The sequence below is a fragment of the Oncorhynchus mykiss genome, chromosome 12 (assembly GCF_057628025.1).
Source record: "Oncorhynchus mykiss isolate SJ-2025 chromosome 12, ASM5762802v1, whole genome shotgun sequence".
Lineage (NCBI taxonomy): Eukaryota > Metazoa > Chordata > Actinopteri > Salmoniformes > Salmonidae > Oncorhynchus > Oncorhynchus mykiss.
Genome location: NC_143033.1, coordinates 81,495,812 through 81,516,590, shown reverse-complemented (window position 1 = coordinate 81,516,590; position 20,779 = coordinate 81,495,812). Strand labels below are relative to the sequence as shown.

The 20,779-nt window shown below is 42.4% G+C and overlaps 2 protein-coding genes across 20 annotated transcripts; both read left to right on the top strand.

The window, feature by feature from the left end:
* Nucleotides 1–45: 45 nt before the first annotated feature.
* LOC110538504 (phosphoinositide 3-kinase regulatory subunit 6) lies at nt 46–16,755 on the top strand. 19 transcript variants are annotated; one of them, XR_016485338.1, is made up of 22 exons: nt 51–257; nt 2,656–2,734; nt 2,945–3,031; nt 3,190–3,281; nt 3,406–3,474; nt 3,768–3,903; nt 4,064–4,133; nt 4,416–4,593; nt 4,737–4,881; nt 7,889–7,975; nt 8,086–8,449; nt 8,722–8,815; nt 10,122–10,241; nt 10,423–10,533; nt 11,311–11,416; nt 11,529–11,602; nt 11,840–11,930; nt 12,034–12,086; nt 12,389–12,489; nt 12,639–12,866; nt 15,440–15,505; nt 15,633–16,755. XR_016485338.1 is itself a non-coding variant. In XM_090193662.1 (20 exons), exons 2-20 carry the CDS (start codon nt 2,722–2,724, stop codon nt 12,793–12,795), a joined length of 2,145 nt encoding a protein of 714 aa, XP_090049788.1. In that variant the 5' UTR covers nt 46–257; nt 2,656–2,721; the 3' UTR covers nt 12,796–14,980. The 19 variants fall into 19 exon arrangements, 8 of the variants coding, with proteins under 8 accessions (XP_090049788.1, XP_021481038.3, XP_090049787.1 ...); XR_016485342.1 differs by having other exon boundaries at nt 2,656–2,738; nt 11,529–11,597; XR_016485337.1 differs by having other exon boundaries at nt 2,656–2,738.
* Nucleotides 16,646–20,317, top strand: LOC110538502 (major facilitator superfamily domain containing 6-like). The gene is made up of 2 exons (XM_021625356.3): nt 16,646–17,161; nt 17,471–20,317. Exon 2 carries the CDS (start codon nt 17,527–17,529, stop codon nt 19,309–19,311), a length of 1,785 nt encoding a protein of 594 aa, XP_021481031.1. The 5' UTR covers nt 16,646–17,161; nt 17,471–17,526; the 3' UTR covers nt 19,312–20,317.
* Nucleotides 20,318–20,779: the final 462 nt, after the last annotated feature.

Genomic DNA, 20,779 nt, shown 5'->3' with positions numbered 1-20,779 from the left:
CGCACGTCAGCCTGCCTACATATTACAAAGAAGGTGTGGCCAAATATACTGTTTTAGATTCTGTAGCCTACTAGATTAGCCGGGAGGGCTGACGCGCGACTCACGTACCTAGAGAGGCTACATGATAGAATGTGGGTAATGAATTGTCTTTTTTACCAAACTTCCATCTACGAAAGCAACGGTTTACCGTGTAGCTGCAGCTGCTCATCAGTCAATTCGTCCACGTCCAGTGTCAGCGTACTGTGGCAAAATGCAAGGCAGGTGAATCTCTGTAGGATGACTACTGTATAATTATATTACAGGCTATACTGTAATAGTAAAGTGTATTTGCACCACCTGTAAAGCAGACTTTTGCGATAGTGTTGTAATATTGATTGCTGCAATGTAGAGTTTTCTGTTTTTACATCTAGAACTCTAACACATATATGTTATTTTTAATGATCTCAGTCATAGATCACTGCACATTGATATCAATTTCACTGTTGCTTATGACAATTTTTTTTGTAAATAGCCTAGGTCAGCAATAGTTTACATGTAGGCTTATGCTGAGCCAGTCAACTGGGTTCCCTAAGGAGTTTTTCACCCTAGGCTTGCACTTTTAAAGTTCACTTCAGTGACAAATTACTAAAAAGGTATATACAATTAGACTAGGATTGATTTGATTGATTGATCTGTGTAGTTAATACATATTTTCATTATTGGTCTTTCTGCCTTTCAGTTTGTCAGAGAGTACTTCTCAGTTTATAACTAGTCGTCATGCTCTCTACACCCACACATTTCTGTAGACAGGAAACAAGTTAATTCTGGCCTCAAAGTGTGATCTGAGGAGGCTTACTGTACTGTATGCTATGTGTTGATATGGAACAGCAGCATTAGACCGTTTGAGTTTGTATGAATGTAATAGGGTTTTCATGTATGTTTGTAAATGACATAAATTCTTCAATTATATTTTGTCAAAATAATTTCTCAGTTTCTCTGTATGTATCAACTTTGGTGTCTGGTAGGCTAGGTGTCTCTTATCAAGTGAATGATCAGAAAGTCTTCATGTTTTTATGAGTTGCGGAGATGTGCCCCCCACCTTCTGTTTCTTGGTTGTCTTAGAGTGCATTTGGAAGATATTCAGACCCTTTGACTTTTTCCACATTTTGGTACATTACAGCCTTATTCTAAAATGTATTAAATACATTTTCCCCTCATCAATCTACACACAATATCCCAGAATGACAAAGCTAAATAGGTTTTTAAAAACATTTGCAAAAAATAAGACTCTTTACTCAGTCATTTGTTGAAGCACCTTTGGCAGCGATGACAGTATCATGTCTCCTTGGGTGTGACACTACAAGCTTTGCAACCCTGTATTTGGGGAGTTTCTCCCATTCTTCTCTGCAGATACTCTCAAGCTCTGTCAGGTTGGATGGGAGTGTTGCTGCACAGCTATTTTCAGGTCTTTACAGAGATGCTCAATCGAGTTCAAGTCCGGGCTCTGGCTGGGCCACTCAAGACATTCAGAGACTTGTCCCGAAGCCACTCCTGCATTGACTTGGCTGTGTGCTTAGGGTCATTGTCCTGCTGGAAGGTGAACCTTCACCCCAGTCTGAGGTCCTGAGCGCTCTGGAGCAGATTTATGTCAAGGGTCTCTCTGTACTTTGCTCCGTTAATCTTTCCCTCCATCCTGACTAGTATCCCAGTCACTGCCACTGAAAAACATCCCCACAGCATGATGCTGCCACCACCATGCTTCACCGCTGGGATGGCGCTAGGTGACGCTTCGCATTCAGGCCAAAGAGTTCAATCTTGGTTTCACCAGACCAGAGAATCTTGTTTTTCATGGTCTGATAGTCTTTAGGTGCCTTTTGTTGAACTCCAAGTGGGCTGTCATGTGCCTTTTATTGAGGAGTGGCTTCCGTCTGGCGACTCTACCAAAAAGGCCTGATTGGTGGAGTGCTGCAGAGATGATTGTCTTTCTGGAAGGTTCTCCCATCTCAACAGAGGAACTCTGTAGCTCTTTCAGAGTGACCATTGGGTTCTTGGTCACCTCCCTGACCAAGGCCCTTCTCCCCCTTATTGCTCAATTTGGCCGGATGGTCAGCTCTAGGAAGCTTCTTGGTGGTTCCAAACTTCTTCCATTTAAGAATGATGGAGGCCACTGTGTTCTTAGGGACCGTCAATGCTGCAGAAATGTTTTGGTACCCTTCCCCAGATCTGTGCCTCGACACAATCCTGTCTCTGAGCTCTACGGACAATTCCTTCGACCTCATTGCTTGGTTTTTGCTCTGACATGCACTGTTAACTGTGGGACCTTATATAGACAGGCATGTTGAATTTACCACAGGTTCATTCCAATCAAGTTGTAGAAACATCTCAAGGATGATCAATGGAAACAGGAAACAGGACCTGAGCTCAATTTTGAGTCTCAAAGCAAAGGGTCTGAATACTTATGTAAATAATGTTTTATATTTTTAATAAATAAGCTTTGTCATTATGGACTATTGTGTGTAGATTGAGGGGGGGGGGGGTAAATTATGGAATCAATTTCAGAATAAGGCTGTAACATAACAAATGTGGATAAAGTCAAGGGGTCTGAATACTTTCCGAAAGCACTCTAAATCCACTATGTACAGTACATGTGGTGTCAAGCCCTGCTACTTTATCTAGGTGGGAGCCCATGATGCTAAAATGTGATGTTTGACCTTCTCTTGGGATGAATAAGGAAACAACCCCATGGAACCCTCCAGTAGGTAATCGTTCACTTACTCAGTCTTTGAACTCATACAGTATTTAAAGGATTCATATATACTTTGCTCTTTACTGTTTGTCCCTTTTAATTACTTTGGTAGACTGACATCTAGTAGTAAGAATCCCCACACATAGGACCACTGTGTTTTTAAAGAGCTGCTATCTTGTCTAAATATGACATTTGATGTTTATAACTCTATTATTGTAGCTGACAGTATGTCGTCAGCAGTGGAGGCCAGTATGTACAACAGTATTCAGGCCATCCTCAGACAGGCTGCCTCCTCATGCAACAAAGGTACATTATCAGTGCATACAACAATAAAACGTCAACGATTATCACATTCATCATTATGTGGCATAATTATCTATTTTACAATATTAATAGTATTACAAATGTAATAGACTTGAGGACATTATGTGGTCAATTCAGCAGCCTTGTATGACTTCCTGAAGGTATGCTGAGGTGGACTCTTCATAAGAAGGTGGAGACCCATCCATCTAACAGTGTCTCACTGGTCAGGGTTCTGGTCAAAGAGCTAGAGAAGGTTGGTCTGACACTACTAGAGTATTCTGTTCTTGCAGAATGACACATGGCATGCCCTTTGTCTTCAGAAGTATATGTGGCCATTTTAATTGTCAGTTTTATGATGAAAGCTTCCTTCATTTCAGGTGGAGAGGCTTGACTATAAGATGCATGTCATTCCATTGCTTCACACTCTCAACTATGTTATTATTCAGGTCAGATTAATTTACCATACCTTCATCTGAAATAACCTTGATCAGAGAGTAGAAGGTCCTGTATTACTGATGTCTAGTTTACTGTGTTATTTCCACGTATCATATTTCTTGTGTTGATTTCCTATCTTTATCCTGCTTAGAATAATTATATTGTTCCTTGTTTGTTTTAGTTTGGGATGCCCTATTCAAGCTATGTGATTGTTTTGTGTTTGTGATTGTTTTTACTTTCCAATCAGCTTGGATGTATGTATCTGATTGGGAAGGCTGCTCTTTTTATTCCGTTGTATCGGCAGCAGTCTAGCCACATTCCATGTAACCTGTTTCAGAGAGTGTATGAGTGCTTCAAACGGCTCCTAACACTTCCAGAGCCCTACTGTACTATCGCACTGAGATACATCAGAAGCATAAAGATGGAGCAGATCACACCAGGTACTCATCACTAGCACTTTACACTTTACACAGTGGCATATACTGTGGCACAAGCACATTTGAATCATATGAATACAAATATACAGTTCTCCAAACATGTATTTACCTTACTCCATTTGTTCTGCTAAAGCTCCCTCCCCGACAATAACTTCCTCCACAGGAGCTTTGTATCAGAGAAGGGTGATTGCTGAGCAGAGCCTAAGGAACAAACATTTCCCCCAGCAGGAAAGGTGAGTTTAAAACACCCACAAACACATCTGCCATCAGAAGATATTTTACACTTCACACTGAAGTCAGTTTGTAGGCACTAGCAACAGCTGACTAATTTAGTCATGGTCATTTCTCATAAGGTGAGGGTGGGGGGTTGTTTGCTATGTGTGAGCTGTCGTGTCACTTTCCCTTTCACAAACTGATGCTTGTAAATTAGGACTTTCCCGTCAGCTACTCAGAGGTTGTGCTGTATCCACAATAGCTGTGCTTACTGGCTGCCCCTCTGACTGTGTCCCCTGTAGGGTATTTGTGTTTGCAGACCCGGCTGTGTTCTCAGGGCCCCTGTGGCAGGCGGTGAGGGCAGACCTGGTGCTGGCCAGACCCCAAAGTGACACACTGGCAAGACGGGTGTTACTGCACACTCTGCAGGCTGGACTGGTGAAAGCCTGTCATGGTCCCATACTGACTCAAGCTCTGGAGGTAAGGCAGGTCAATGGGCTGTGATGATATGAGACGTTTGGATTAATTGATTTCATATCTTGGTATTTGTGTGTATCAGATGAATAATGAAATCACGTGTGTGCCTGCGTGTGTGCGGGCGTGCATGTGTGTGTGTGCCGCAGGATCTAGGAGAAGATGTGGAGCAGTACTTCCAGGAGGTGGTGTTAGCTGTAGAGCAGAGTATACAGAACGGCGAGGCAGGCCGTGACCAGTACCTAACCAGGCTACAGCACATCTACAGAGACATCCTGACCTCTGCTAACCAAGGTGTGTGTAAAGCAGGATAGGGTTGGGCGGTATCCAGATTTTCCTATTGGCATACCGTCCTTGCGGTATTACAGGTTTAGTACACAAGGGGGCACCAGAAAACCCATTGGGCATCAATTTCCATAATGCTAACTAAATTAGCACAAGTCATAGCACATTTCCATGAAGGCTGCTATCTAAATGTGCTAACAAGCGCAAACGAAAATAAACTAATTGCAAAGACAGGCAATCCAGCTCATGAAGTTATACATACAGTACCAGTCAAAAGTTTGGACACCTACTTATTCCAGGGTTTTTCTTTATTTTGACTATTTTCTACATTGTAGAATAATAGTGAAGACATCAGAACTATGAAATAACACGTGTGGAATCATGTGTTAAAAAAGTGTTTAAAAAGTGTTAAGCAAATCTAAATATATTTTCAATTTTAGATTCTTCAACGTAGCCACCCTTTGCCTTGATGACAGCTTTGCACACTTTTGGAATTCTCTCAACCAGCTTCATGAGGTCGTCACCTGGAATGCATTTCAATTAACAGGTGTGCCTTGTTAAAAGTTCATTTGTGGACTTTCTTTCCTTCTTAATGCATTTGAGCCAATAAGTTGTGTTATGGCAAGGTAGGCTTGGTTCAGAGAAATACCAAATACCAAATATGGCAAGAACAGCTCAAATAAGCAAAGACAAACGACAGTCCATCATTACTTTAAGACATGAAGGTCAGTCAATCCAGAAAATGTCAATAACTTTGAAAGTTTCTTCAAGTGCAGTTGCAAAACCCATCAAGCGCTATGATGAAACTGGCTCTCATGAGGACTGCCACAGGAAAGGAAGACCCAGAGTTACCTCTGCTGCGGAGGATAAGCCCAACAAAAATTATTCACAGAGTTCAAGTAACAGACACATCTCAACATCAACTGTTCAGAGGAGACTGCGTGGATCAGGCCTTCATGGTCAAATGCCTGCAAAGAAACCACTACTAAAGGACACCAATAATAAGAAGAGACTTGCTTGGTCCAAGAAACACAAGCAATGGACATTAGACCGGTGGAAATCTGTCCTTTGGTCTGATTAGTCTAAATTTGAGAGTTTTGGTTCCAACCGCCGTGTCTTAGTGAGACGCAGAGTAGGTGAACGGATGATCTCTGCATGTGTGGTTAACACCGTGAAGCACGGAGGAGGAGGTGTGATGGTGTGGGGGTGCTTTGCTGGTGACACTGTCAATGATTTATTTAGAATTCAAGGCACACTTAACCAGCATGGCTACCACAGCATTCTGCAGCAATACGCAATCCCATCTGGTTTGCACTTAGTGGGACTATCATTTGTTTTTCTACAGGTCAATGACCCAACTCACGTCCAAGCTGTGTAAGGCCTATTTGACTAAGAAGGAGAGTGATGGAGTGCTGCATCAGATGACCTGGCCTCCACAATCACCCAACCTCAACCCAATTGAATTGAAACCGCATAGTGAAGGAAAAGCAGCCAACAAGTGCTTAGCATAGGGTGGCTACTTCGAAGAATCTCAAATATAAAATGTATACCGATTTGTTTAACACTTCTTTGGTTACTACATGATTCCATATGTGTTATTTCATAGTTTTGATGTCTTCACTATTATAATACAATGTAGAAAATAGTAAAAATAAAGAAAAACCGTTGAATGAGTAGGTGTGTCCAAACATTTGACTGGTACTGTATATAGGTAGGAGCTACCGAATGTCATTTTCGTGAGTTTGGACATTTTACAAGTGAATGAGAGACATTGTGCAAAGGAACAAAGGTTTGGCAGGAAGAACAGTTCTGGCTCTGGAGCATGTGTACACACTGTGTCTGTGTGGAGCCTGGAGTCGCTAGGGCAATGGGCCTGCCTGCTCTGCTTGGAGAAGAGGGACGGAGTAGTAGACAGCCAAGAACGTAGAGGAGAAAAAAACGCAAGGAAATCAAGATAGCATTGGCAGCTGTACAGGTCTGTCAAACACGGCAGAAAGCTAACACCATATGATGCCATGTTATCTATTTATTTCAGCCACTTACTTAGATAACTAGCAAGTTAAACTTAGGGGTTGTGTTAACAAAGAATTCTGCGTTTTTCACAAAGAAAAGACAAAACGCATAAGAAATACCTTGATGTGTTTTATAAACGCTGATCTAAAATGTTTCTTCATGTAATTTCTGCCCGGCATCAGACTAATTTTGTGCTTCAGTTGCACTTCTCCACTTGGATGAGAATTCACAAAAGGGCATTCTATCAGCAGACAGCCTAATGTGTAGCTACATTTCTTTGGTAATTTTCATTTTTAGCCTACTTTTCTCCTGTAAAATGCTAGATTAACTTTAAGCAAAACATTAGGAAATGTAGTTGGCTACATTCTTTCTATGATAGACATTAGAAATATGTTTTAAAAGACCTTGATTTTTCATTTAGTTGTATGGCTGCCAGCCAAATGGTGTTGCACTTCCTTTGTCATTTGATAAAAATGCACCTATTTTCTTACACTAATGTATTTTCTGTGAAGGAAAACTATAGTTGCACACCCCTGCTCACTCTTTTGAAGCAAAACACTGTTGCCTTTCAAAGTGAAATATAATACCCTTGTCAATACACAGATGGACTCACCTCTTTCACCCGTTGTGCTATTTACAAACAACCACGTGACTGGCTTAACTGTTCTGGGGAACTACTTTAAGCTTCATAATGTAAAATAGTGTGACAAATGAAATGAAGAACGCGATCTGCTTTATCTCCTAAGGTATTGCAGAAGTTTACTGCAGGTATTTACTTAAAGAGTAGCTACAAATACTAAAATGTATTGAAAAACTTCAAAGAAATCATTTCAACAGTATTGACGGTATTGAAAAACCATCCCGTGGCCATTTCTAAATACCCCGGCATACGGTGTTTATTGTATACCACCAGGCTAAAGGAGAATAATGAAAGAGATTTGCTGACTGTGACAAACAAGATATTCACTGTTAATTGTGTTATGTTCACTCTCTCTCTGTTCAGACCCAAAGGCCCGTGGCTCTCTTTCTAACACTCCATTGCCCTCGCCAGAGATTCACTTCCACCTGTGGACAAACGAAGAGGAGCTGTGTGAGTCAACATAAGAGAACCTTAGTTTCTAGGCCATTATAAAGACTTGAAAATTCTGTCAAATCAGACTAATAGTGTGGCAATCTTGAATCTTTCATATTTTTCTATAGGGAATGAGCTGGTAAACTTCACCCTAAATGTTTCCACCTCTGAGCGGAACTCTATGTACCAGGAGGAGGAAGAGGAGGATGTTTCTAAGAGGGTTTCCCACCTGTCTGTTGATAGTGGAATAGAGAAGGACCTGTCTGACATGGGGGAGCGGGAACAAATGAATCCATTCACTCGGTCACGGTCACCGTGTTTCAGAGGGAGAATGAAGCCAGAAGACAAAATGGCTCTGGTACAGGAAAACATCAAGGGGCCCACCAGTAGCACCCCTCTCCCTAAAGAGGAGGGGAACCATACCGCACGCATAGTGATGATGGGAGACAACAGGGTGCTGGGGAGACTGGCCAAGGTGTATCACTCCATCCGGTAGGATGTACTTCTACTTTCCCTTAATGTCCCTTAATACCTAGTTCCATCCTCATACATTCAGTTTTTATCCAAAGTGACTTACAGTCATGCGTGCATACATTTTTATGTATAGGTAGTGCTGGAAGTTGAACCCATTATCCTGGCGTTGCAAACACCATGCTCTACCAACTGAGAGACAGAGGACTACTGTACACTGTAATTACACTGTAATTCTGTCATTTAGAAATGTGTGTGAACTATTTTACAAATTGCATTACTTTTGTGTGCAGAAAACGGGAGGCAAAACATCTCATCTTGACCAAAAGAGTGAACCTACAGATATACTACATCCCTGTCACTGATGAGCCTATTGTCAACTCACCTGTGAGCAATAATCCAGTTCCAAAATCCAATGATCAAATCAAAGTTTATTTGTCACGTGGCCGAATACAACAGGTATTACAGTGAAATGCTTACTTACAGGCTCTAACCAATAGTGCAAAAAAGGTATTAGGTGAACAATAGGTAAGTAAAGAAATAAAACAACAGTAAAAAGACAGGCTATATACAGTAGCGAGGCTATAAAAGTAGCGAGGTTATAAAAGTAGCGAGGCTATAAAAGTAGCGAGACTATAAAAGTAGCGAGGTTATAAAAGTAGCGAGGTTATAAAAGTAGCGAGGCTATAAAAGTAGCGAGGCTATAAAAGTAGCGAGGTTATAAAAGTAGCGAGGTTATAAAAGTAGCGAGGTTATAAAAGTAGCGAGGCTATAAAAGTCGCAAGGTTATAAAAGTAGCGAGGCTATAAAAGTAGCGAGGTTATAAAAGTAGCGAGGTTATAAAAGTAGCGAGGCTATAAAAGTAGCAAGGCTATAAAAGTAGCGAGGTTACATACAGACACCGGTTAGTCAGGCTGATTGAGGTAGTATGTACATGTAGATATGGTTAAAGTGACTATGCATATATGATGAACAGAGAATAGCAGTAGCGTAAAATAAGGGTTGGCGGGTGGCGGGACACAATGCAGATAGCCCGGTTAGCCAATGTGTGGGAGCACTGGTTGGTCGGGCCAATTGAGGTAGTATGTACATGAATGTATACTTAGAGTGATTATGCATATATGATCAACAGAGAATAGCATCAGCAATGTAAAAGAGGAGGTGGGGTTGGGGGGGGCACACAGTGGAAATAGTCCGGGTAGCCATTTGATTACCTGTTCAGGAGTCTATGGCTTTGGGGTAAAAACTGTTGTGAAGCATTTTTGTCCTAGACTTGGCACTCCGGTACAGCTTGCCATGAGGTAGTAGAGAGAACAGTCTATGACTGGGGTGGCTGGGGTCTTTGACAATTTTTAGGGCCTTCCTCTGACACTGCCTGGTGTAGAGGTCCTGGATTGCAGGCAGGTTAGCCCCAGTGATGTACTGGGCCATACGCACTACCCTCTGTAGTGCCTTGCGGTCGGAGGCCGAGCAATTGCCGTACCAGGCAGTGATGCAACCAGTCAGGATGCTCTCGATGTTGCAGCTGTAGAACATTTTGAGGATCTCAGGACCCATGCCAAATCTTTTTAGTTTCCTGAGGGAAAACAACAATAATACCAATAATGTAAAATAAACATCCATCTCATGCTGCATATGTACAGTAACCGGTATGATTTGCTAGGTTATGGAACCAGTCTTTTCTCTTTTTCAGGAAAGCACATCACAAGTTGGAGACAGGTTGTCTCTAGCCTCGTTCTTAGGAAGGGTCGATCCCTGGTACGAAAGCAACATTATCAGTTTGGGAGCCATGATTCCAAAGCTGGCAGGAACGGTAATGAGTCCTAATACATGCATTGTTTTATAAAGTAATCTAATTCTGATCATGATTGCCCAGAAAGATCCATCAAATGGGTTCAAGGCTACCTAAATGGAAAGGATTTTTAAAGATAGAAATAGACATCCAGTCATGTCACAGTGAGACCTAATACTGTGTCTACTATATGCCATTGCAGCAGTCCAGTCACAGCAGGTCATCAGAACCCAACCACTTCCTTGTGGACGTCCTCTCCTACTACCTTCGCTGTGGCCTACAGCCTGTCCACTTCACACTCTACTCTGTCAAGGTCAGCTCCCTGAGATACATCCACATGTCATAGTCACCTGTGTGCATGTGTGTTATCAGCAGGATGTAACACCAACCAATGGCAGCCCATGAATAGTTCATACATAGTTCATAGCTCAGTTTAACATAATGATTACAGTTATCATCCGGGGTTAAATTGGGAATTTGGAGGTTGGAAAGCCCTATTTGGAGGGGGGGGGGCTAGGATTGGAGTTGTAGTTAGGGTTAGGGCAGGAGCTAGGGATAAGTTTGTGATTGGGGCCAGGGTTAGGGTTGAACCAGATTGTGGATGTAAAGCTAGGCTTAGGGTTGTCGTTGAGTCTAGGTTTAGGGTTGAACCGGGATGTGGACATGAAGCTAGCATTTTGGTTAGAGTTGAGGCTAGGTTTAGGGTTGAACTGGGATGTGGGCATGGGGCTAGGAATAAGGTTGTGGTTGAGGTTAAGGGTTAAACTGGGATGTAGACATGAATCTAGGGTTAGGGTTGTAGATGATGGTTAGGGTTTAATAAGGATGTGGACATGAAGCTAGATTTATGGTTGCTCTCAGCCTAGGGTACCGTAGCCTTAATCTTAACCTTGGTTTATCATATGTTTTATCCTTCTTTCTTCTTTGGACCCGTAGATTGCTGGAGCTTGGCTTTCCCTTTGACCCAAGGTGCAGGAGCCCTGCTTTGAGTAGCTCCGGCTCAATTTAACCACTTGTTATCATGAAGAGAAAAAAAAACACAATTTGTCCCTAATTTGAGCATGTTCTTGTTGCCCTGTTGTGTTTTTAGATCTCTGTCTCTGGCCAGACTGGCAGCCCTGTGGATGATGTGTTTGTGTCCCACCTGGATGCTGAGTTCCCGGAGTCTAAAACACTCAGAGAAAATCTGAGACAAGGTACTGTTGTCACAACTGTGAATGCAGCATGAACCGTGTTGTCAGGACAGGGACAGAAACTAGATCGTCCTGTTACTGCCTCTGTTGGTGATTGCATAATGTCTCTATGCAGAGAGATCTAGTAGGCGACGAACAAGGAAGACACTTGGAACCTGTGGAGTGGTGGTTTCTGTGAATTACAGTAAGGTACTTTCTGAAGGCTTTCTTCCCTATTTGTGTTATAGAGTATTTGATTAGTGGTTAGTGGATGTGTTCATGCTTGGTTAGTGTAGTACAGTATCATTGTAATAATTTAGGAACAAGTAGTACACTTTTAAATGAAAAGTAACAACTAAGGAAATATCTAGATATCCTTTTAATCCATATGGCATAATGTCTTAACTACAGTACCAAATGTGTGTGTGTCTCAAATGCTTTCTGCAGGTCTCCTTGAGCAAACAAGAGGTTGTCCAGGGAATGTCAGTCATGACATGTGGAGTGGGCATTAGTGCAATATCACCCAATGAAACAGAAGGTTTGCATTAAAACATATACATGTAGTAACTACCTAGCGGTTCTCAATGTCAACTTGGTTTCATTACCTCAAATCAACAATTTGTCATCCCTACTTTCCCTAGGTCTTGATTTCCTCACTGTCAATTTTGACAGTACAAATCCAAGATGCTGCACGGTAAGGATATTTCGGAATGTGTGATAATAAATCATTGAGACCCCAGTAACACCATATTAAAAAGTACTAAAACTGTCAGTTAGGCAACACAGTGCCAGATGTGGTTTCTTGATTGTATCCTCATGTCTCACCTCCAAAGTAGATTATTGATTAAGGCAATTATATATAATGGTAGAGGTTTGATTTGAGCCCATAAATGCAAAGAGGGTAGGCATACAGTACTGCAGTTTGGAGTCACATCCCACAATGATTTTTGCTCCTAACCTATCAGGATATTTAATTTGACCATGCTGTGTTGACAGGAGATCAGAACCCAAAACATTAAAATCAGAATCCTGGAGGATAAGACCTTCACTGTCTGTCTGGACAAAGACTGTCGCAGGAAATACACACATGTGCAAAGGTCAGAGATCATACTCATCAGCAATAGAATGCCACAATGCTCTACCATCTCTATTGATGAATACTATACAGTAGTTATTTGGTTGTCTTTTACAGAGAATTTCCCTGGGCTCAAACTGAAATAACTAAGTAACTAACACTATTTTACAGCATTGAGATCTCTCCATGTTTGGATCCAGGGTATTGCCTCCAGACAAGTTCCAAGTCCAAGTTTAGTGTGGGAGAGGAGAGGGAGTCGGGGCTGAGCAAATACATGTGCAAGATCCTGCCTCTGCCAATCAATACCTTCACTGGCATCAACCACTGAAGGGATTTGATTATTTGGCCCGGGCTCCATCCCAGGCGTGAGCCAGGTGCCCCGCTCTGGCCAACGGCGAAGTAAGCTAAAAACAAAAGTGACATTGGTTATGCACATGGAGTAATGAGTAAGATTATGTGTTTTCACATGCAAAAGGGATTTATTTTGATAACAAAAAGTGTTTTATCTGCCTTCCCAATGAAATCTAGTTTTAAAATCCTAACATATGTTTTATGAAAAAGATGCATAAGGAAAAAAAACATACAAGAGATGTTGTATGTATTTTTATTTTATTAGGATCCCCATTAGCTGTTGAGAAAGCAGCAGCTGCTTTTCCTGGGTTCCACACAAAACATGAAACATGACATAATACAGAACATTAATAGACAAGAACAGCTCAAGCACAGAACCACATCAAATTATGTATTTTTTAACGCACATGTAGCCTACATATCAATACATACACGCAAACTATCTAGGCCAAATAGGGGAGAGGTGTTGTTTTATCTGTTTTCTTAAACCAGGTTTGCTGTTCATTTGAGCAATATAAGATAAGGGCTCTATATAATACTTTATGCTTTCTTAAATTTGTTTTGGATTTGGGGACTGTGAAAAGACTGGTGGCATGTCTGGTGGGGTACGTGTGTGTGTAAGTTGACTATGCATACAATTTGGGATTTTCAACACGTTAATGTTTCTTATAAACAGAAGAAGTGATGCAGTCGGTCTCTTTTATATCAGCCCTGTGAGTCACGCCTGCTCCCGCTCTTCCTCCCTGGTGCTCGAGGGCGCCAGGCTTCCCAGTATTGAGCACTCCTGCCATCATCATTACACACACCTGCCCCGTCACACGCATCAGTGATTATTGGACTCACCTGGACTCAATCACCTCTGTCATTACCTTCCCTATATCTATCTGGTTCCCCGCTCTGTTCCCTGCTTCTGCATTCATTTTTGTTTGTCTTTGTTTACCTGTTCCTGTTCTGTTACCTGTCTGTTCCTGTTTAAATGTTTGACTCCCCGTACCTGCTTCTCATCTCCAGCGTCGATCATTACACTCTGACTACAATGAAGAGGAAGACATGTCGCTCTGTTCTGGCATATGTTTTGACCATGACAGTTTACAACCAAAGTAACTCCAAGTAATTTAGTCTCCTCAACGTGTTCAAAAGCCACACCATTCATTACCAGATTCAGCTGAGGTTTAGAACTTAGGGAATGATATGTACCAAATACAATGCTCTTAGTTTTAGAGATGTTCAGGACCAGTTTATTACTGGCCACTCAAGACTGCAATTCTTTGTTTAGGGTTTCAGTGACTTCATTAGCTGTGGTTGCTAATGTGTATATGGTTGAATCAACTTTGTTTAATGCCAGTGGCAGGTTAATGGTAAAAATAGTAAAGAGTGGAGGCCCTAGAGAGCTGTCCTGCGGTACAACACACTTTACATATTTGACATTAGAGAAGCTTCCATTAAAGAAACCTCTTTTAGTTATATTAGATAGATAGCTCTGAATTCACAATATGGCAGAGGTTGAAAAGCCATAACACATTTTTTCAACAACAGGTTATGGTCAATTATATCAAAGGATACACTGAAATCTAACAGTACAGCTCCCACAATCTTCTTATTATCAATTTCTTTCAACCAATCATCTGTAATTTGTGTTAGTGTAGTACATGTTGAGTGCCCTTCTCTATAAGCATGCTGAAAGTCTATTGTTAATTTGTTTACAGAGAAATAGCATTGTATTTGGTCAAACACATATTTTCCCCAACAGTTTGCTAAGAGCTGGCAGCAAGTTTATAAGTCTGCTGTTAGAACCAGTAAAGGCCGCTTTACCACTCTTTGGTAGCTGAATTACCTTGGCTTCCCTCCAAGCTTGAGGACAAAGACTTTCCTCTAGGCTCAGATTAAAGATATGAAAGATTGGAGACACTATAGAGTCTGCTACCATCCTCAGTAGCTTTCAATCTAAGTTGTCATTGCCAGGAGGTTTGTCATTATTGATCGATAACAATAATTTTTCCACCTCTCCCACACTAACTTTACAAAATTCAAACTTCCAATGCTTTTCTTTCATTATTTTTTATGCATGAATATGATGGCTCACTGTTCATTGTTGACATTTCCTGCCTAAGTTTGCCCACTTTGCCAATGAAGTAATCATTAAAATAATTGCCAACATCGAATGGTATTGTGCTGAATAAGCCATCTGATTTGATGAAAGATGGAGTTGAATTTGTCTTTCTGCCCATAACTTCATTTAAAGTACTCCAGTGTTTTATATAATTTATCTTGGCTTCATAATACAGTTTCTTCTCCTTTTTGTTGCATTTAGTCACATCATTTCTCAGTTTGCTTTAAGTCAGCCAGTCAGATGTGCAGCCAGACTTATTAGCCACTCCTTTTGCCTCATCTCTTTCAACCATACTGTTTTTCAATTCCTCATCAATCCATGGAGCCTTGACAGTTCTTACAGTCAGTTTCTTAACAGGTACATGTTAATCAATAATTGGAAGAAGCAATTTCATAAATTAATTAAGTGCAGCGTCATTAATCATGTAAGACCAACATGTTTTTTTTTTTTTTACATCATCCACACAATATTTTGCCGTGACTTTTATATCATCTCTTGTACACTATTTTAGGCCCAGCTTTTGGAACTTTGGCTTTCCTGGATATAGCCACTATATTGTGATCACTACATCCAATGGGTACGGATATAGCTTTAGAACAAAGTTCTACAGTATTAGTAGAAATGTGATCAATACATGTGGATGATCTTGTGTCTGTAAACACCCTGGTTATTTGTTTCTGAGTGATGCAACATGTGCCTAGTAGACAACATGACGGAGCATGACGGACTCCCTTTCGGCACCGACAGAGATGGCCGCCTCGCTTCGCGTTCCTAGGAAATTATGCACCCGATGTCACAGGAAGGCCATAAAGATCATCAAGGACAACAACCACCCGAGCCTGTTCACCCCGCTATCATCCAGAAGGCGAGGTCAGTACAGGTGCATCAAAGCAGGGACTGAGAGACTGAAAAACAGCTTCTATCTCAAGGCCATCAGACTGTTAAACAGCCACCACTAACATTGAGTGGCTGCTGCCATACATGTAAAAAATGTATCACTAGCCACTTTAAACAATGCCACTTAATATAATGTTTAATATAATTACTCATCTCATATGTATATACTGTACTCGATACCATCTACTGCATCTTGCCTATGCCGTTCTGTACCATCACTCATTCATATATCTTCATGTAAATATTCTTCATCCCTTTACACTTGTGTGTACAAGGTAGCTGTTGTGAAATTGTTAGGTTAGATTACTCATTGGTTATTACTGCATTGTCGGAACTAGAAGCACAAGCATTTTACTACACTCGCATTAACATCTGCTAACCATGTGTATGTGACAAATACAATTTGATTTGATTTGATTTACTGTTCAATTTGAGAATTGCTCTCATTCCCTCACCACATTTGCCCATTCACGTCATGGGCCATAGACAGGTGCACTGTGGTTCAGCTTAATCGATGCCAATGCCTAGTAGTGTGGGTGGGGTTCAACAGGCACAGTACATTTTTTAGAGCTGTCACTCCTGTCCACAAAAGTGCAGAGATATTCATGAAACACAACAAACTTTTGTAATCTTCTGTAACACAGCATACTGACTGTATAAAGACATATATATCAGTTGTATATTTCCATGCAAATTCCTGATGGACAGTCCAGTGAATTGTTGATGTTTTGAATGTATTTAATTTGGATCGCTTTCTACAGTGCTTGTTTGCAATAAATGTTCTGTTTACACTATGCTATTAAAGGAAGGCACAGTGTTAGTAAACACAGAGGAAATTACTTCTTATATCTTACCCGATTTAAATGTTTTGAATGAATATCATAGTTTGACTGTGTGGATATTTTGTATGAATAAACTGAGTTAATTTAATCATGTAGGGCTGGACAAACTCACTACCTGAACTGTTTTTTTTATTTTACCTGTCTCGCGTAGTTGTCATCCTCGCGCCCTGAGGGCGCTGCAGACAAACAGCTTAATGTGTGCAAGGTGTACAACTGCTTTTTCAACTACAGAGAGGTGATATCAAGTGGTATGCGCTCGTGACAACTGCCAAGAACGAAATAAGAGACGTAAAAAGTCAGAGACAAAATCACCGAGCACAAAGAATAACCATACGCTAATTAAAGTACTTTCAAAAAGCATATGTTGTGTTAAACAGTTTACCGTAAAAGATGACGTGGACATGGACGGAGTGGACATGCTTCGGTTGAAACAGGTGCATTGACTAGCCTCAAACACACCAGCTGCGCTGAAAAATGTATTCATCGTTTTGACGGTAAGCCATTGTATCCTACTGATGTTAGTGGTTGTTTTTGGCTCTATTGAATTAGCTTACAGTTTTTTTTATTGAAGGTTTGATTAGGGACATATGGCCCATTATCTTTATTTTCAGTGATTTTAGTAATTCTTCTAATAGGCATTCGTTAAATAAAGTTAAATAAAAACATGATTACATTCTCAATGTTAAATATGATTGCTATGTACCTATACTTGATTTTAAGCTATATTGCATTATTAAATAGTTAGCTACTGTTTTGAAAAATGTTTATGGGTTTCTATACATATTATTTGTGTTTATTCACAGTGCGTGCTCTGTATGAAGATAGTCTGTGAGACAGCGAGTTCACTTGGCTGGCAGCCATGAAGAGGAACAAGCAAATCGACATTAAGGGTGCTCTAGTCCTCTCCAGCACCTTCCACTTCCTGTATTCTTGTGCCAGAGCCTGCATCCTCCCCTTCCTCACCCTGTACCTCAGATACCTGGGCCTCACTCCCTCCATGACGGGCCTTCTCATGAGCACCAAACATCTCATCTCCCTGGTCTGGAGCCCTCTGGCTAGCTTTCTGTCCAAACACTACGACAAGAGGAGGGCAGTGATTACAGGGTCTCTGGTCTGTTCAGCAGGGGCAGCCCTCATCCTCCTGCTCATCCCATCCACAGGCGTTGAGACGCTGACCAGTCACTGCAACATCTCTCACCTCAATGTGAGCCCCACTGAAGAGCTGATTGACTATGTGCGTGTTGTTGGCAGTGTAATGCCTACCACCCACACTACCATTGTGTCCCAGTCAGCAGCACATGAATCTTCACCTACAGAGACAACCAGTGACACTGTGTCTTCCGCTGTTTCAATGAGCAAAGCCACAACCTACACACTCCAGCTGCAACATTCCAACAATGTGACTACTCAATGGACACAAGTGAATGTATCTGTGGCCAACCACAGTATAGGAGGGGAGAGAAATAGCTCAGAGTCCCACCACGGCGCCTCCAACAATTCCCCCACAGTGTGGAGGGTTAGCAGGTCAGCAGAAAAGGAGAAGCAGCAGCAGAGGGAGAAGGATGAGGCCCGCTTAGAGTTCCTGGGCAACCTCAAAGTTATGGACGTCCAGCACCAGCTCTTCTTCATGCTCCTCATCGTGGTGTCGATATGGGAGCTGATGGCCGCCCCTCTGGAATGGACAGTGGACGATGGGCTGTATGAGTATTTGGATTTTGTGGATGCCTCTGATCGCTATGGTAGCACAGGAGTGTGGGGGCTGCTTGGGGCAGTGTGTGGGGTGAGTGGTGCAGGACTGCTGGTGAGCCACCTGGACTGCCTCATTGGCTCACACGCACCCAGGAGCGCTGTCCACTTCTACTCCTATGCAGCTGTGACAACCCTGGCTGTGCCTGTGGTGGCCTTCCTGCCCCTCTACCTAAACAAGAAGCGTAGTCGCTCCACTGGGCTCTTCAAAGCTTTACAGCTAGTGCGAGGGGACCTCCGTGCCCTGCTGTGTGCAGCTACTGCCTTCCTAATGGGGCTGGCGGGGTCTGCAGTGGATGACTTCCTGCTGTGGCAGATGCAGGACCATGGGAGCAGCGAGCTGCACATGGGCCTCTCTTTAGCCGTAGCGTTGCTCTCCCGGGCCGCCTTCCCTCTGCTGAGTGGCCGGGTGTCGAAGCTCCTGAGCCCAGGCAGGGTGCTGCTGGTGGGGACGGCCTGCCTGGCCCTGCAGTGCCTCTACTACTCCTTCCTGTGGGGCCCCTGGGCTGCAATACCTGTCCAGGTGCTGAGCTGCTTCAGCAGTGGCGCCCTCTGGTGGGCAGTGCAGGTGCAGTGCGAGGACGTGGCCACGCCGGGCACGGAGAGGAGCGTGAGGAGGGTCTACCAGGCCCTCTCTCTGGACCTGGGGGCTGGGCTGGGCAGCATGGCCGGGGGGTTTGTTGTCCACAGGTTTGGGGTATCTGTGCTTTTCAGAGGTGTGGCGGTGATTCTGCTCCTGTGGTGCCTGTTTCTACCCCTGCTCCAGTGGAAAGCCCCACGCCAACGCAGGATCAACTACTCCCGCCTCCTCGCTGCTGACACCAGTGAAGTGAGCGAATCAGAGTCGGAGCAGGAGACCGACTGGCTGGAGAAAGCCATGGAGGATGACGAGCAATAATGACATGGGCAGGAGTATAAATCATTAGACCTAAGGAACAATATGCAACACAATGGAAGGATGACAGTATCAATTCTGCTCCTGGAGGATTCCACCACCACTTACAGACATGCCACTCTTAATTTAGTCTGCCTTCTTGCTGCTCCACAAACTGCTAAGTGAATCCGTCCCTGGCTGGTTTAATTGAAAACCACGTATTGCTTTTTAATTCTCCATTACTGCAGCTTTATTCATTTAGTGCTAATGCTCTAGCATTCCCCACCTGCCCAGAAGGCGTTTAGCATTCTTCAGTTAATCTAAACACAAACTAAACACAATAGTGAGGACTGCAAGCCTCACTATTGCACTGGAGGTGGATCCATTGTGAATGCAGAGTGATGATAAACTGTCATTTGCATAAGTTATCAAGAAACTCTGGATAGCAAATAACGGAGAAGAATTAAGTGTGAGCAGGTGACTGTGCGAGTGCTTATGAGTGTTAGTACAGTCCACGTTAGGCAGCTTTACTGTCTAACATAAGGCCACTTGAGTGCAGGTGTGGTCTTTGGGCGAGACAAAACCCTGGACTAACAGACTCATCCTGTATATGTGGTTTAGCCTGCTCACATGACAGATGACTCTCTTGAGTCCACTGTGAAAATGTTATGTATTGTTCAACTGTAGTAGAAATCACCCCTTGGGTCAATTTCCTAACTAAACATTAAGTGCCTCTTGTGTGGGGGAAGTATTAGAAGCTATCTGTGGTTGGTTGCTGTACTTGTAGGTTATATGGTGTTTGCTAAACCTGTATTTCAAAGGATGTTTGCCAAACTTGCCACAGTTTGGCACATTTTGACCTGTCTGTTATTTCAGCATATCCGCCAGAGACACTAATATAGTTTAGCACCTCTCCCTGAAACCTTTGTCTACTTTACAGTGCTTGGAGTGGATATAACAGTACATTACATACAGTGGTTGATATACATGTCCAATGACTAGTAGTAAATCAATAAAAATATTAGTATTATTGTGCCTTGAAGACATTCTCAAATATTGATGACTGGCATTACAATACATTTTGTTTATCTGATGTTTATAGTATATTTATTGATACATTGTAAGTCAATGCAGTGGACAGTATATGTCAATACCTCACAACAGTGTAGTGTCAAATGTCTTGTAGTGTTTTTAAAGAACACAAGCGGGAAACCCAATGCTTCTTGTGTCAATACGCCTCAATACGCCTCTTAATGTAACAAAGCAAAGGTCAGCAGTATGTGGAACTCCTCTTGAATCTTTGTATTTGGCCTTGTCTGTCATGACTCATGCCTGTAGAAAACAGTCAGTTGAGTGATAAGGCGCTATCAGCCTGAGCAGGCGCCACAAGTAAAATATTTGTTTTCCAACCGGACCAGTCGGTCTCAGACGGGGGTCCTTCTGTTTACGTCCACCTCATACTGTTGACTTATTCACGCACTATCCTGACCTG

What these genes read in the sequence shown, in the direction of transcription:
- LOC110538504 (XM_090193656.1), top strand. Translation starts at nt 2,702, where the DNA reads ATGAATAAGGAAACAACCCCATGGAACCCTCCAGTAG. An exon ending in TGCCTCCTCATGCAACAAAG is followed by an intron (nt 3,032 to 3,189) that starts GTACATTATCAG and finishes GACTTCCTGAAG; the next exon opens with GTATGCTGAGGTGGACTCTT. An exon ending in AAGGTGTATCACTCCATCCG is followed by an intron (nt 8,450 to 8,721) that starts GTAGGATGTACT and finishes TTTTGTGTGCAG; the next exon opens with AAAACGGGAGGCAAAACATC.
- LOC110538502 (XM_021625356.3), top strand. Translation starts at nt 17,527, where the DNA reads ATGAAGAGGAACAAGCAAATCGACATTAAGGGTGCTCTAGTCCTCTCC.